At 42.4% G+C, this 16,754-nt stretch overlaps 1 protein-coding gene across 8 annotated transcripts in view; it reads right to left on the bottom strand.

The window, feature by feature from the left end:
• SEPTIN5 (septin 5) overlaps positions 1-16,754 on the bottom strand; it is an 88,733-nt gene that overhangs the window by 47,335 nt on the left and 24,644 nt on the right. For 4 of the 8 annotated variants that reach the window (XM_056532282.1, XM_056532294.1, XM_056532288.1 and 1 more), the window contains exon 2: positions 7,723-7,851. The exons of 1 other annotated variant lie outside the window; for it this stretch is intronic. In XM_056532282.1, coding sequence (XP_056388257.1) covers positions 7,723-7,851 — 129 coding nt within the window. The remainder of the gene's footprint in view (positions 1-7,722; positions 7,852-16,754) is intronic. 3 more of the 8 variants (XM_056532344.1, XM_056532317.1, XM_056532323.1) reach the window with 1 other exon arrangement.

Genomic DNA, 16,754 nt, shown 5'->3' with positions numbered 1-16,754 from the left:
GTAAAAGTACTTGTGTGTACTACTGGCAAACAGCCCAGCTCTGGCCCAGACCCATGAAATGGAGAGAATGGGAAATAGATGTGCACCATAGAAAGGATTTTTAGGGGCTCACTAACAGTCACTAATCTTAAGGGTTCATCTAACAAAAACAGGCTCTTTTTAATTGTAAAATGAGAGAAAATAGAATGAAAAGGAAGAGAGAGCTAAGATATATATATATATATATATATATATATATATATATATACTAGCTGAGTACCCGGCGTTGCCTGGTTTTTCCTTCCTAATCCTTGTTGGGGAGGAAAATAAACAAAGGAGGAAGCTTTTGACTTCATAGCCCGTCCTCATATATTGTTGTCACATCCCAACCTCCTATCCAGTCATCATATCCCGACCTTCTATCCCGATCTCCTATTCCGTCCTCCTTTCCCGTCCTCATATCTCGACCTCCTTTCCCGTCGTCCTTTCCAGTCCTCCTATCTCGACCTCCTTTCCCGTCCTCCTATCCTGTCCTCCTATCTCGACCTCCTTTCCCGTCCTCCTTTCCCGTCCTCCTATCCCGTCCTCCTTTCCCGTCCTCCTATCCCGTCCTCCTTTCCCGTCCTCATATCCCGACCTCCTATCCAGTCCTCCTTTCCCGTCCTCCTATCCCGTCCTCCTATCCCGACCTCCTATCCCGACCTCCTATCCCGACCCGTAATATGTGTACCAGTTATTGAAATATCTCCAGCTATACGGAAGTTATGTGGGAACATATATTTCCCATTGATTTGCATGGGACTTTAAAAAAAAAAAAAAACGACCCTCACAAATGGGGGTAGTTAAGGGTTAAATTAACTATCCTATATTTTAAGTGGATATGTAAGTAACATGTGACCAAGTATTATCGAAATATCTCAAGCCGTTTGGAAGTTATGCAGTAACATATATCTCCCATTGACTTGTATGGGACTTTAAACATAAACCCCGCGCCTGGCAAATGGGGGTGAGTAAGGGTTAAATCACCTATCCTATGTTTGTTGTTGACATATACCGTATTTATCGGGGTATACCACGCACCGGCCTATAACACGCACCCTCATTTTACCAAGGATATTTGGGTAAAAAAAGTTTTTTACCCAAATATCCATGATAAAATGAGGGTGCGTGTGTGCGCGTGTATACCCCGATATACCCCCAGGAAAGGCAGGGGGAGAGAGGCCGTCGCTGCCCGCTTCTCTCCCCCTGCCTTTCCTGGGGTCTAGAGCGCTGCTGTCGGCCCTTTTAACCCCCTGGTTATCGGCGCCGCTGCCCGTTCTGTCCCCCTGACTATCGGTGCCGGCGCATGACATCAGTGCGCCGCGCCGTGCATAGCAACGACGCTGGGGACGCACGACGGAGGCCTGCAGCAGTGCGGACCCGACTCAGGTAATTATGCCACCGGGGATGGGGGAGGCAACGAGGCAGCGGCGCCGGCAATGGGTGCCGCTGCCCCTTCTCTCCCCCTGGCTGTCGGCGCCGCTTCTCTCCCCCTGGCTATCGGCGCCGGCACCGATAGTCAGGGGGACAGAACGGGCAGCGGCGCCGATAACCAGGGGGTGAAAAGGGCCGACAGCAGCGCTCTAGACCCCAGGAAAGGCAGGGGGAGAGAAGCGGGCAGCGACGGCCTCTCTCCCCCTGCCTTTCCTGGGGGGGTATCGGCGTATAACACGCACACAGACTTTAGGCTAAAAATTTTAGCCTAAAAAGTGCGTGTTATACGCCGATAAATACGGTAATTAACATGTGTGCCAAGTGTCATGTTAATATCTTTAGCTGTTTGGACGTGATGCAGGAACATACACACATACATACATACATACACACACACACACACACACATACATACACACACACGTTGAGTTTTTTATATATAGATATATATATATATATATATATATATATATATATAATTTTTTATTTTTTTTTTGTTTATTATGTTTAGTGTTCCTAAATGAAACTGTGATTTAAACGCCCCCTGAGGAAGCTCGAGGAGCGAAACTTATGTAGGGATTTGGCATATCCCTGGGTAAGGCTGGTTATTCCATCTGGTACTGGTTCTATTGTGTTTGACCCCACTCTGCTGGATTACTCTATATCATATATATGTTTCTATATTACTACTTACAATGCATGAGTGTGGTCTGTGTTTACGATATGTATACTTACAGCCTTCCCTGGTATGTGCCTACCATAGAGATTTTCTTACTGTGCCCTTTCTATTTTACTAAAAGTAAGGTGTAACTTAATTCTTTAATTCTCCCAATGCAGACATGAAAGGGGCTGCCTCTGTTTTGGTTTATTCCTTATGTTTTCTTTCCTTTTTACTTTCATTATTCCTGCAGTGCAATGTTTATACTAAAGAGGGCAGCACTGTTCCACGACAGCAAGTGTTTTAAATAGCTAAATATCCCTCTGTCTAGACTATTTCCTAAACAATATATAGCATACACAGACAAATAGATCGAATTCCTATCCCAAATGCGACACATTGGTGCAATTTGCACCAAAAACAGGTGTAGATGCCTGGCACCAGTTTTTTTATGTGTTTTAGACCAGCTATCACTACAAGATCTCACGATGGCTAATGTTATACTGTAAAAGGTCATAACAGGACATGATACATTTGTTTATAACGTGAAGTTCAAAATAATCATTGCCTCTATATAATTTTAGTTATGAGACTTTTTCCAATAAGCTGCATTTACATGTTCCATCACTTACCTTTATTTCAGGCCTCTTAGTAGATGTACATTGTACTGCATTACTACTGTATTACCAAAGCTAGTGCTTAAGAAACAGAGATCCTGTAGCACTAATATTATGCATGGTCCAGTGATATAGGTAAAAAGATCTTAGGCCTTATACATAGCTTGTATAACAGCTCTGTGTTATATGAAGTCATAAAAGGGCACCCAGAGGGGCATGGCGTCTATCAGTACATCCGCATGTATTCATTTCTACAGACATGATGCGTTTTCTGTCAGAATACATATAAGTCTGACATAAAATTAAAGATGTAGAGACTAAGGGTGGTACATACCCGATACATGTATCTCTATGATGCACCACTTACCATTACCATTTTACCATATTACCATTTTTATACAAGCATTGCATCTATGAGTACATACAAACAGCTAAGAGAATCCATCAATGAACCATATGGAGGCACAAGGAATCTCTGAGACTCTATACTGCTATATAAAGATTCCTACTCATGGCCTCTGTGTCTTTGATGCAAACAGTCTTAAAACAATAAAATGCTACAATTCCCTATTCTTATCTCACCTTGTGTGTCATCAGATTAGAAGTGCTGACTTTACACTTTATATCAATGAAGCTTGGGTCCCCATTACCCGGTCACCAGTCCACCAGCTAACCTTCCTTAGTTCACTTTTATAGGTTTTACCCATTGAATACTGGTACACCCCACAAGACCTTACGTTTTGGAGACGTTCTGATCTAATGGTCAGGCCATCCTAGTTTAGAACTTGTCCAAGTTTGTCCATTTATCCTTCTGAACTGACTGTTCATTTGTTGCATATCTTCTACCCTTGACAGGCGCCACTGTCTCGAGACGAGCATTGTTATTCCCTTCACTTGCCAGTGCTTTTAACCCCTTAAGGACGCAGGACGTAAATGTACGTCCTGGTGAGGTGGTACTTAACGCACCAGGACGTACATTTACGTCCTAAGCATAACCGCGGGCATCGGAGCGATGCCCGTGTCATGCGCGGCTGATCCCGGCTGCTGATCGCAGCCAGGGACCCGCCGGCAATGGCCGACGCCCGCGATCTCGCGGGCGTCCGCCATTAACCCCTCAGGTGCCGGGATCAATATAGATCCCGGCATCTGCAGCAGTTCGCGATTTAAATGAACGATCGGATCGCCCGCAGCGCTGCTGCGGGGATCCGATCATTCATAACGCCGCACGGAGGTCCCCTCTCCTTCCTCCGTGCGGTTCCCGGCGTCTCCTGCTCTGGTCTGTGATCGAGCAGACCAGAGCAGAAGATGACCGATAATACTGATCTGTTCTATGTCCTATACATAGAACAGATCAGTATTAGCAATCATGGTATTGCTATGAATAGTCCCCTATGGGGACTATTCAAGTGTAAAAAAAAATGTAAAAAAATGTAAAAGTAAAAGTAAAAAAAAAAGTGAAAAATCCCCTCCCCCAATAAAAAAGTAAAACGTCCGTTTTTCCTATTTTACCCCCAAAAAGCGTAAAAAACATTTTTTATAGACATATTTGGTATCGCCGCGTGCGTAAATGTCCGAACTATTAAAATAAAATGTTAATGATTCCGTACGGTGAACGGTGTGAACGAAAAAAAATAAAAAAAGTCCAAAATTCCTACTTTTTTAATACATTTTATTTAAAAAAAAATTATAAAAAATGTATTAAAAGTTTTTTATATGCAAATGTGGTATCAAAAAAAAAGTACAGATCATGGCGCAAAAAATGAGCCCCCATACCGCCACTTATACGGAAAAATAAAAAAGTTAGAGGTCATCAAAATAAAGGGATTATAAACGTACTAATTAGGTTAAAAAGTTTGTGATTTTTTTTAAGCGCAACAATAATATAAAAGTATATAATAATGGGTATCATTTTAATTGTATTGACCCTCAGAATAAAGAACACATGTCATTTTTACCATAAATTGTACGGCGTGAAAACAAAACCTTCCAAAATTAGCAAAATTGCGTTTTTCGTTTTAATTTCCCCACAAAAATAGTGTTTTTTGGTTGCGCCATACATTTTATGATATAATGAGTGATGTCATTACAAAGGACAACTGGTCGCGCAAAGAACAAGCCCTCATACTAGTCTGTGGATGAAAATATAAAAGAGTTATGATTTTTAGAAGGCGAGGAGGAAAAAATGAAAACGTAAACATTAAATTGTCTGAGTCCTTAAGGCCAAAATGGGCTGAGTCCTTAAGGGGTTAAGGGGGTACTTCGGTGAAAAAAATTTTTTTTTTCAGATCAACTGGCCACAGAAAGTGAAGCAGATTTGTAAATTACTTTATTAAAAATGTTAATCCTACCAGTACTTATCAGCTGCTGAAGTTAAGTTCTTCTTTTATGTCTGACCACAGTACTCTCTGCTGACACCTCTGTCTCTCTCAGGAACTGTCCAGAGTAGGAGCAAATCCTCATAGCAAACCTCTCCTGCTCTGAACAGTTCCTGAAAGAGACAGAGGTGTCAGCAAAGAGCACTGTGGTCAGACAGAATAGAACAACTCAACTTCAGCAGCTGATAAGTACTGGTAGAATTACGATTTCTTATTAGAAGTTATTTACAAATCTGTTAACATTTCTGGAGCCAGTTGATATGAAAAAAAATAGTTTTTCACTGGAATACCCCTTAATACTTATGCTGATCTGTTTTGTAAAAATCTATTTTTCATTGTCAAATGTCGCTTTAAACTCTTTCCCGAAAAAAATGATTGTATCCTCAGGGAAGATTATAACATAGAATCACAAATACTACTACAATTCTACTCTAATCCAAAACACTAGAAATCCATGATATGTCAAACATTACTGCCTAAAACATTAGCATTTGAGAACTAGTACATTTATTTCTTCTAGACCTATTTTATTTTGACAAGCATAAATACTGTATGATACTTGTATAGAAACAAAAAGTATACATTCCCACAGCATAAGACATTCATAAGAACATAAGAGTGAAATTCATTGTATAGTTACACACATTAAAGTGTACCTGTCGTCAACAAAAACTTTTTATATAATGTAGATAATACCATTATATGCATATTTGTAATATACATTGGTTTAAAAATATGAATATTTTTGTCCCTACAGCTAGCAGGGCTCTGTGCACTGAGGACAAGCAGGGCTCTGTACACTGAGGACAAGCAGGGCTCTGTGCACTGAGGACAAGCAGGGCTCTGTACACCGAGGACAAGCAGGGCTCTGCGCACTGAGGACAAGTAGGGCTCTGTACACTGAGGGAAAGCAGGGCTCTGTACACCGAGGACAAGCAGGGCTCTGCGCACTGAGGACAAGTAGGGCTCTGTACACTGAGGGAAAGCAGGGCTCTGTACACCAAGGACAAGCAGGGCTCTGCGCACTGAGGACAAGTAGGGCTCTGTACACTGAGGACAAGCAGGGCTCTGTGCAGTGAGGCTCTATGACACTCACCCATCAGGATGACTGACAAGCCAGGAGCCTGCACAGAGCCCTACTTGTCCTGCCCTCACTTCCTGTATTTGGACTCCTCACACACATATGCAATAGCTGCAGGAACAGCATTTTTAACCAATGTTTTTTACAAATATGAATGTAATGGTATTAGCTACATTATATTAACCCCTTAAGGACCACAGGTTTTTCCGTTTTTGCACTTTCGTTTTTTTCCTCAACACCTTCTAAAAATCATAATTTCAATTTTGCACCTACAGACTCATGAGGGTTCATTTTTTGCGCCACCGATTGTACTTTGTAATGACATCAATCATTTCACCACAAAATTTACGGCAAACCCAGAAACCCATTTTGTAATTTTGGGGGCTTCTGATTCTACGCAGTGCACTTTTCAGTAACAATGACCCCATATATTTATTCTCTAGGTCGATACAATTACAATGATGTTTTTCTTTATTTTACTACTTTAAAAAAATTATAACTACATGCACCAAAATTAGTATATTTAAAATCGTCCTCTTCTGACCCCTATACCTTTTTATTTTTCCGTACACGGGGCGGTATGAGGGCTAATTTTTTGCACCATGATCTGAAGTTTTCATCTGTACCATTTTTGTTTTGATGTGACTTTTTGATCGGTTTTTATACTTTTTTTTTTTTTTAGAGTATACAAAGTGACCAAAAATACGCAATTTTTTTACGTATACACCATTGACAGTTTAATTAACGTTATATTTTTATAATTCGGACATTTACGCATGCGGCAATGCCACATATGTTAATTTTTATTATGTTTTTATATATATTTATAAAGATGGGGTTAATGTGTGTTTTTATAAACTTTTATTAAACTTTTTTTTTTTTTTTTACTTTATTAGTCCCCATAGGGGACTTTTAGGAGGAATCATTAGATTCCTCATACAGATCAATGTGGTTTCATAGAATCACATTGATCTGTGTGATCTGCGCTCCATTAATAAAGTCTGGTCCTGCCAGGCTTTATCAATGCGAGAGCCTGGACCAGAGCCGGAGAAGAGGTAAGCCCTCCAGCTACCTCCACAGTGGATCTAAAGGGTTAATAGCCCCCCCGCTGCGATCACCGCATGTCGGCTATTAACGAGGATCAGCTGAAGGCCGGCCGGTATGGCGCGGGCTCCCGTGTGTATACACGTCCTTGGTCTTTAAACAGTTAAAGGTTTTTGTTGATGACAGGTAACACTTTAAATAAACAGCTACTAGAATAAATATATAAGGTAACAAAGAGAGAACATTAGTGTGGGGGGGGGGGGGGACATCACCACTAGAGGGTAAGTGAGAGATAAACTTAGAGGAAAGTTCTGGGAGTAGGGTGGACAAAAATGCTGCTAAGTGAGGACTACAGAGGATAGCTGTGAAGATCATGCTAGAAGAAGGGAAGCGGTTGTATGCTGAAGCCATTCACCGTACAGCATTACAACCTAAGGTATAAAGGAAAACTGTGCAGGAAGGGAACAGGTACTTAGTAGAAGGTGAAGGTCTCACCGAGTCAAAATAATGACCCGAAGACAAGGAGCAGGTGGACATGGGTCTTCTTACCGTGGCAAGGGTCTGAGGGCGGCCCTCATGGGAGCCCAATTTCAAACCACTTCCGAAGCCATCAAACCCTGCTGTCTGCAAGAGATTAAACAACATAACTTTCATAAACTGTATAAGAGGAATCAATGAAAGGAGGAGGGGTAGAACATCTCTACCACCTCCAAAATAGTCCATTATTTGTGCAACAAAAAGATAACGTAGGATGAATAGAAACGTCAGGGTTACAGTTAGGGTCTATCGCTTTAGCATGATACATGAAGCCCACTAATAACTTCATTTAACCTATGCATACACATATACACCAGGATGCCCCATAGTTAAAGGGATACTCTGTTGGAAAAAAAAAAAAAAATTAAATTAACTGGTGCCAGAAAGTTAAACAGATTTGTAAATTACTTCAATTTAAAAATGTTAATCCTTCCACTACTAATCAGCTGCTGTATGCTACTGTGGAAGTTGAGTTGTACTTTTCTGTCTGTCCACAGTGCTCTCTGATGACACCTCTGTCTGTGTCAGGAACAAATCCCCAAAGCAAACCTCTCCTGCTCTGGACAGTTCTTGACACGGACAGAGGTGTTAGCAGAGAGCACTGTGGTCAGACAGAAAATAACTTCCTCTGTAGTATACAGCAGCTGATAAGTACTGGAAGGATTAAGATTTTCAAATTGAAGTAATTTACAAATCTGTTTAACTTTCTGGCACCAGTTGAAAAAAATCGTTTTCCACCGGAGTACCCCTTTAACCCACCCAAACACATGAATATAGCACAAACCCTGTGCTGATGTGACATGGATGAATTTGAACCCCAAACTCCGTGACTGCAGGGCAGCAGTGACAGTAACTGATATCTATGCTGCTATATATAAAATATTCATTCAAGTTTCATCCACCCTATGACCTATAAACATAGTAAACTGATTTGTTAGAGATTATAAAGAATTGTGCTCTAATGTTAAGGCATTGTGACTCGGTGATGAACAAAGGCCACCCTACCCTCGGGCGTATAGACACACCTTGGTGGCATCTCCAGAAACTTGTGGTGTAGGAGTAGCTTTGGCAAGAAACCAGAAGCCAATTCTAGCTTTAAGACAGTAATGTACAGGATGCAAGGAGTCTTGTGAGTATGGTCTACATCAGTGGTCTCACTCTGTGGCCCCCAGATGTTGTAAAACTTCAACTCCCAGCCATTGGCCGTACGGGCATGCTGGGAGTTAAAGTCTTGCAACATCGGGAGGGCCGCAGTTTGAGATCACTGGTCTACATGAAATGTATTCATAGAGGAAGGTGATCAGCATGCCAGTATAAAGAGACATAGGCTGGAATGAACTGTGCATACCAAGATGTATATCGCCCACTATCATCAGCATCAGGATCTTTGTCATCTAGACTGGCCACAAGTAATGTAAATAGAACAAATGCCTGAAATTGTGACACTGGGGCATTATGGGACTGGGACTCTGGGTGACAGGCACTGCGAATGACAAGAGCAGCTGCAGTGACAGGCACAGAATCCAGGCACAAAGCTGCCTCACAGTACGGCCAGGTGCTCCGAGTGTCCCCACTCCTAATGTATGGAAGCCATTCATGTAGACAGATTGTGTGACAAATAAGTTATGGGATGGAACATCTTCACCCCTATCAGCTGATACAGGAAGCCTAGTCCAGTAAGTCACTGCAGCTTTAAAGTGCAAAAGTAATGTTTCCAATGCTCACAATGGTTGTAGAAATTTTTATGGAAATATAGAAATTTAGGTGTAGGGGAAATCTGGGCTCCACTTAAATTGAAGAGCCCAAGACAAAATACAGTAGAGCTTGGGCTTGCAAACCAAATAGATCATGTGGCACGTTATAATGGATGCTGCTTGGGCTCATTGCAAACATATGACTGGGATGGCTTGATGGTTGCAGGGCTAGCATCTAAACATACAATAAGGTCATAATTCATATTTTCTTACAACCAAAAGAGCAACATAATATATCAAATATAATTAATTAAAATCACCTTTATTTAAAGGCTATGTTCCACTTCTTGCATATATTATTGGGGGTATCTCCATCTGAACCATTTATGGCATATCCACCTCTGGGACCTCAACCTAGCTGTTCCGCATTGTGAACGGGTTCGCGGGAGACCCATTCACACTAATGTTAGAGGTTCACACCACGGAATTGCGCCCCAGTTACTCAGTGTGAACATACCCATATACTCCCACTGACTGTATAATCCCAAGTATCACCTTAAATTCACTCCCATAATTAAAATAAGTTCACACCCATCTTATTAGGGGGGGTGGGAGGTATCAAGAAACTGTAAAAAGATCAGAGCAGCCCAAGCTATTCAATGATAAATTTCACTTTTTTTGGGATTGGACAGAGGTCCTCTTCAAGGGAGCTCATTGTTTTTACTATTGTGTTGTGAAAATATAAGACCAAGTGAGTCCCACCTTCCATATTCAACTTCTTCAAAGAAATCCCAAACTAGCAATAACACAGCGTTCCCTAAGTGGCGGCATTAGGAATGCAGAACCTGCAGAGCTGAATGTTTACTTCCCCATGGCAGCATGACTTATGAGACAACTGCGGGACACACCTTATTTCCAAAGGAACAATGACTTCCCAAATTAATAATGTTGTATACAAGAGGCCGGCTTCAAAGCCTAATGGTGGTAGTAATGTGGTCACAGTAAATAGTGGGTGTATGTTCCTATCATAGGAGGAAACTCAGCTTGAAGCTAAGCATGTTGGATGTGGTGATCGCCTTATCCATAAGACCTAGAGGGTAATTCAGGAAAATGACTAGGGTCTGGGTCATTACATGGGCACTGTCAGATATAAAAACGTTTTATATGTTGTTCATCGTGGCAAAACAATACTCTTCCTAAAAATTCACACTTTAATAAAGAAAACTGCCTTTGAAAAGCCCACCACTAGGGGTCCCCATACCTCCTGGGACACTGATGACTCTCACAGCAGCATGAATGTTGACAAGGCTGCAGGAGGAACACAGCTTGCAGCAACACTTCTGTAATACAGAGTTTTACCAAACATGTGCCTCCAGCTGTTGCAAAATCACAACTCAAAGCATGCATGGACAGTCAAAGGATGTCTGGGAATGCTGGGAGTTGTAGTTTTGGAAAAAAGCTATAGGCACACAGCTGAAGGCAACACTGCTGCAAAAAAGTGTTATCCAAATACATACATACAGTGGGGCAAAAAAGTATTTAGTCAGCCACCAATTGTGCAAGTTCTCCCATTTAAAATGATGAGAGGCCTGTAATTTTCATCATAGGTATACCTCAACTATGAGAGACAATGAGGGAAAAAAAATCCATAAAATCACATTGTCTGATTCTTAAAGAATTTATTTGCAAATTATGGTGAAAAATAAGTATTTGGTCAATAACAAAAGTTCATCTCAATACTTTGTTATATACCCTTTGTTGGCAATGACAGAGGTCAACAGTTTTCTGTAAGTCTTCACAAGGTTTTCACACACTGTTGCTGGTATTTTGGCCCGTTCCTCCATGCAGATCTCCTCCAGAGCAGTGATGTTTTGGGGCTGCTGCTGGGCAACATGGACTTTCAACTCCATCCAAAGGTTTTCTATGAGGTTGAGATCTGGAGACTGTCTGGGCCACTCCAGGACCTTGAAATGCTTCTTACGAAGCCACTCCTTTGGTGTTTGGGATCACTGTCATGCTGAAAGACCTAGCCATGTTTCATCTTCAATGCCCTAGCTGATGGAAGGAAGTTGTCACTCAAAATCTCACAATACATGGCCCCATTCATTCTTTCCTTTCCTTAGCAGAAAAACAGCCCCAAAGCATGATGTTTCCACCCCCATGCTTCACAGTAGGTATGGTGTTCTTTGGATGCAACTCAGCATTCTTTCTCCTCCAAGCATGACGAGTTGAGTTTTTACCAAAAAGGTTGGAATAGGTTTCCACCCCCATGCTTCACAGTAGGTATGGTGTTCTTTGGATGCAACTCAGCATTCTTTCTCCTCCAAGCACGACGAGTTGAGTTTTTACCAAAAAGGTTCTACTTTGGTTTCATCTGACCATATGACAATACTCTATTGGATCATCCAAATGCTCTCTAGCAAACTTCAGACAGGCCTAGACATGTACTGGCTTAAGCAGGTGGACACGTCTGGCACTGGATGATTTGAGTCCCTGGCGGCATAGTGTGTTACTGACGGTAGCCTTTGTTACTTTGGTCTCAGACGTCACCCCCCCCCCCCCCCCCCCCCCCGGGTGGTTCTGGGATTTTTGCTCACCGTTCTTGTGATCATTTTGACAGCACCGGGTGAGAAGTAATTAGTCAGCCACCAATTGTGCAAGTTCTCTCACTTAAAAAGATGAGAGAGGCCTGTAATTTCATCATAGGTATACCTCAACTATGAGAGAAAAAAATCCCCAAAATTAAAAATAAAGCAAGATTTCTGGCTCTCACAGACCTGTAAATTCTTCTATAAGAGTCCCTCTGTCCTCCACTCATTACCTGTATTAATGGCACCTGTTTGAACTTGTTATCAGTATAAAAGACACCTGTCCACAACCTCAAACAGTCACACTCCAAACTCCACTATGACCAAGATCAAAGAGCTGTCGAAGAATACCAGAAACAAAATTGTAGACCTGCACCAGGCTGGGAAGACTGAATCTGCAATAGGCAAGCAGCCTTACAAGACATACAAGACCACTGATAATTGCTACGTTATGCGCTCCGGCCACACACGCTGGCTGTGAGCGCATTGTCCAGTTACCTGCTGCTGCCAGCGGGGCTGGGATTCACATCACGGGACGCGCCCGCATGCGAATCCCAGTCCTTCACTCACCAGGTGCTTCTCCTGCCCCCGCCTCTCTGCTCCGGCAGCACGCGTGTCCCCATCCCCTAAGGCACGCGCGAGCTGGAGCTTTAAGATTTAAAGAGGGCCAGTGCGCCCATTAGTGTAGTACACCTGTGGCTCATTGATAATTTCCTCCTCCCACACTTCCCTGCCGGATCTTTGTTGCCTTGTACCAGAGAGAAAGCAAACCTGAGTTACCTTGCCATGTATCTGATCCTTTGCTCTGTGACCTGACCTTGCTCCTCTGCCGCCTGCCTACTGACCTCCTGCTACATCTTGACTACGCTACTGTGCCTGCCCTGACCTTCTGCTATCATGACTACGAGCTGCCTTATCCTTCCTGTGCCTCGCATATCCTCAGCCACCTGTGTGGTCGAGCTGTGCCAGGGGAAGCGACCTGGGTGCCGCCTGCTGCAGCAAGTCCATCCCACTTTGCGGTGGGCTCTGGTGAAAACCAGCGGCACCTTAGACTCCACTCCCTGGTACGGTCCGAGTCATCTGCCACACAGGTCCAGTGGATCCACATACACCGGTGTTCCTGTCTTCTTAAACATGAGTGTTACATTAATCTCTCTCAATCTCGGGCTCCGCGCAAGATCTCACCCCGTGGTGTCAAAATGATCACAAGAACGGTGACCAAAACCCTAGAACCACATGGGGGGACCTAGTGAATGACCTGCAGAGTGCTGGGATCAAAGTAACAAAGGCCACCATCAGTAACACACTACGTAGCCAGGGACTCAAATCATGCGGTGCCAGACGTGTTCCCCTGCTTATCCCCTTAAGGACTCAGCGTTTTTCAGTTTTTTGCATTTTTGTTTTTTCCTCCTTACCTTTTAAAAATCCATATTATGGCTTATTTTTTGCACCAACAATTCTACTTTGCAGTGACATTAGTCATTTTACCCAAAAATCCACAGCAAAACAAAAAAAAAATCATTGTGCGACAAAATTGAAGAAGAAAACCCATTTTGTAAATTTTGGGGGCTTCCGTTTCTACGCAGTGCATATTTTGGTAAAAATGACACCTTATCATTATTCTGTAGGTCCATATGGCTAAAATGATACCTTACGTACTTAGGAAAAAATCACAACTACTTGCAGGAAAATTTATACATCTAATTTTTTTGCTCCGTGATCTGAAGTTTTTATCAGTACCATTTTTGATCAGAATTTTTGATCGCTTTTTATTCATTTTTTAATGGTATAAAAAGTGACCAAAAATACACCATTGACCATGCGTTTTAATTTATTATTTTTTTTTTTTATATTTTGGACATTTACGCATACGGCAATACCCCGTATGTTTATATTAATTTTTATTTACATAGTTTTTTATTTTATTTTTTTTATGGGAAAAGGGGGGGTGATTCTGACTTATTAGGGAAGGGGTTAAATCACATTTATTAACTTTTTTTTTTTTTTATGCAATGTTATAGCCCCCACTGATTTCCTACACTGATCACTGCCATGCATTAACATGGCATTGATCAGTGTTATCACCGCTCGACTGCTCCTGCCTGGATCTCTGAGCAGTCATTCGGCAAGGCAGGAGGCAGGAAGGGATCCTCCTGGTGTCCTGCAATCTGTTTGGGATGCCACGGTGGTCCCGAACAGCCCGACTGAGCTGCCTGAATGCTTCCAGTTTCACTTCAGACGTGGCGGTCAACTTTCATCGGTTATGGCTGTCAACTTTCATCAGCCTTTGATGGCTGCCGGGACCGACCCGATATGACGCAGGGTCACCGCATGACCCCACGGTATATCGCGGGAGCTGGCGCAGGACGTAAATATACATCCTGCGTTGTTAAGGAGTTCAGCCAGTACATGTCCAGGCCCGTCTGAAGTTTGCTAGAGAGCATTCAGATGATCCAGAAGAGGATTGGGAGAATGTCATATGGTCAGATGAAACCAAAGTATAACTTTTTGGTAAAAACTCAACTTGTTGTGTTTGGAGGAGAAAGAATGCTGAGTTGCATCCAAAGAACACCATACCTATTGTGAAGCATGGGGGTGGAAACATCATGCTTTGGAACTGTTTTTCTGCTAAGGGACCAGGATGACTGACCCGTGTAAAGGAAAGAATGAATGGGGCCATGTATTGTGACATTTTGAGTGAAAACCTCCTTCCATCAGCAAGGGAATTGAAGATGAAACGTGGCTGGGTCTTTCAGCATGACAATGATCCCCAACACACCACCCAGACAACGAAGCAGTGGCTTTGTAACAAACATTTCAAGGTCATGGAGTGGCCTAGCCAGTCTCCAGATCTCAACCCCATAGAAAACCTTTGGAGGGAGTTGAAAGTCCGTGTTGCCCAGCGACATTCCCAAAACATCACTGCTCTAGAGGAGATCTGCATGGAGGAATGTGCCAAAATACCAGCAACAGTCTGTGAAAACCTTGTGAAGACTTACAGAAAACTTTTTACCTCTGTCATTGCCAACAAAGGGTATATAACAAAGTATTGAGATGAACTTTTGTTATTGACCAAATACTTATTTTCCCCCATAATTTGCAAATAAATTCTTTAAAAATCAGACAATGTGATTTTATGGATTTTTTTTTCTCATTATGTCTCTCATAGTTGAGGTATACCTATGATGAAAATTACAGGTCTCTCTCATCTTTTTAAGCGGGAGAACTTGCACAATTGGTGGCAGACTAAATACTTTATTGCCCCACTGTAACTCAGCTCACCAACTCACAGCACCCAGTTGTTACTTCCTAGTGAAGCCACTGCCAGTCGCACATCAATGTGCAAATTACTTTCCTGTAGGGGAGAAGGTAAAAACCCAGGTATTTGGCACAATCCAACATATAGGAAAGACTTCTAGTTGCAATCCGTTGGTAGAAAACGTTGTGTATTATAGCTACAAAAAATGCGTTTCTGGGTCTAAGTCCCTTTTTCAAATGTGAACATGGCAGTATGAGATGTACTACACAATGAGGAGCTCTGCTCTATTTTCCTAGATTACATATCACTTTCCTGAAGCGAGGAATGTTTTGCCTTTTATAGTATTTTATGAGCAATTTTCAGAATGGATGATGTTAAGGAAGTCTAGGTCTACTCGCTGCATTCTTAAGAGATAACAACTTAAAAGCTGATTACTATACATCTATATACATGGATAAACAATGCCAGGACAATAGACAGGAAATCCTACGTTCTGCTACTAAGAAAATCACACAAAGTACAAATTCCTTTAAAATGACAGCATTTAGACAGTAGTAAAGTTCTGTTTTAAAACTCATGTTTTAAAGGGATCCTATGAAATTGTACCCCAAGGGCTAGATTTAGGGTACGATGCATACGATTTTGCCACTTTCTGGCATTCATTGGGTTTGTGTGAAGAGCTATGTACATTTCCTGGACAATTTGTGGAAGAAATGTTGTCCTTTGTGCAGAATTTTGTGCACACTGGAGAACACATAGAAAGGACATCTAGAAAGTTTTCTTACAGATTAATCTAACCTTCCTGGTCCATGAAGATTGGGTATATTAGTGCATAGCACCCATAGCTCCTGATGAATTTGGTAGAAAAAAAAGAATCACAGCGCAGCACTCACCCTTCCAGTGATTTATTTCAGATCCGTGAACAATCCATATGGTGGTGATCCAGGTACAGTAGGGTTCGGGGGGAGGACAGGAAAGAGAGCTCCGAGGAGCCCTTGCGGCAACGTTTTGCGGCAAAAACCGCTTGGTCACGCCAAGGCGTGACCAAGCGGTTTTTGCCGCGAAACGTTGCCGCAAGGGCTCCTCGGAGCTCTCTTTCCTGTCCTCCCCCCGAACAATACTGTACCTGGATCACCATATGGAATGTTCAAGGGACTGAAATAAATCACTGGAAGGGTGAGTGCTGCGCTGTGATTCTTTTTTTCTACATTGTCGCATCTCTGTCTAAGTGTCATTGCACCGCCCAAGTGTAAGGTACAGTTACCCCCAATAACAAGAACTACTGCAAGACCCGGTGCCGAGCGCTTCATTCTCTGCACAATACTCCTGATGAATTTGGACGCTTGGGCCATAGTAAGCCTTCTGTATCCACATGTTAACATAACTCGGGACCTTAACTCTATCTAGGTTTGCCTGGTATAGACAATGGACCTGAATACCCTACAACAT

The sequence above is a fragment of the Hyla sarda genome, chromosome 1 (assembly GCF_029499605.1).
Source record: "Hyla sarda isolate aHylSar1 chromosome 1, aHylSar1.hap1, whole genome shotgun sequence".
Classification (NCBI taxonomy): domain Eukaryota; kingdom Metazoa; phylum Chordata; class Amphibia; order Anura; family Hylidae; genus Hyla; species Hyla sarda.
The sequence above is the reverse complement of the archived record's forward strand: the minus strand, read 5'-3'. Positions and strand labels throughout refer to the sequence as shown.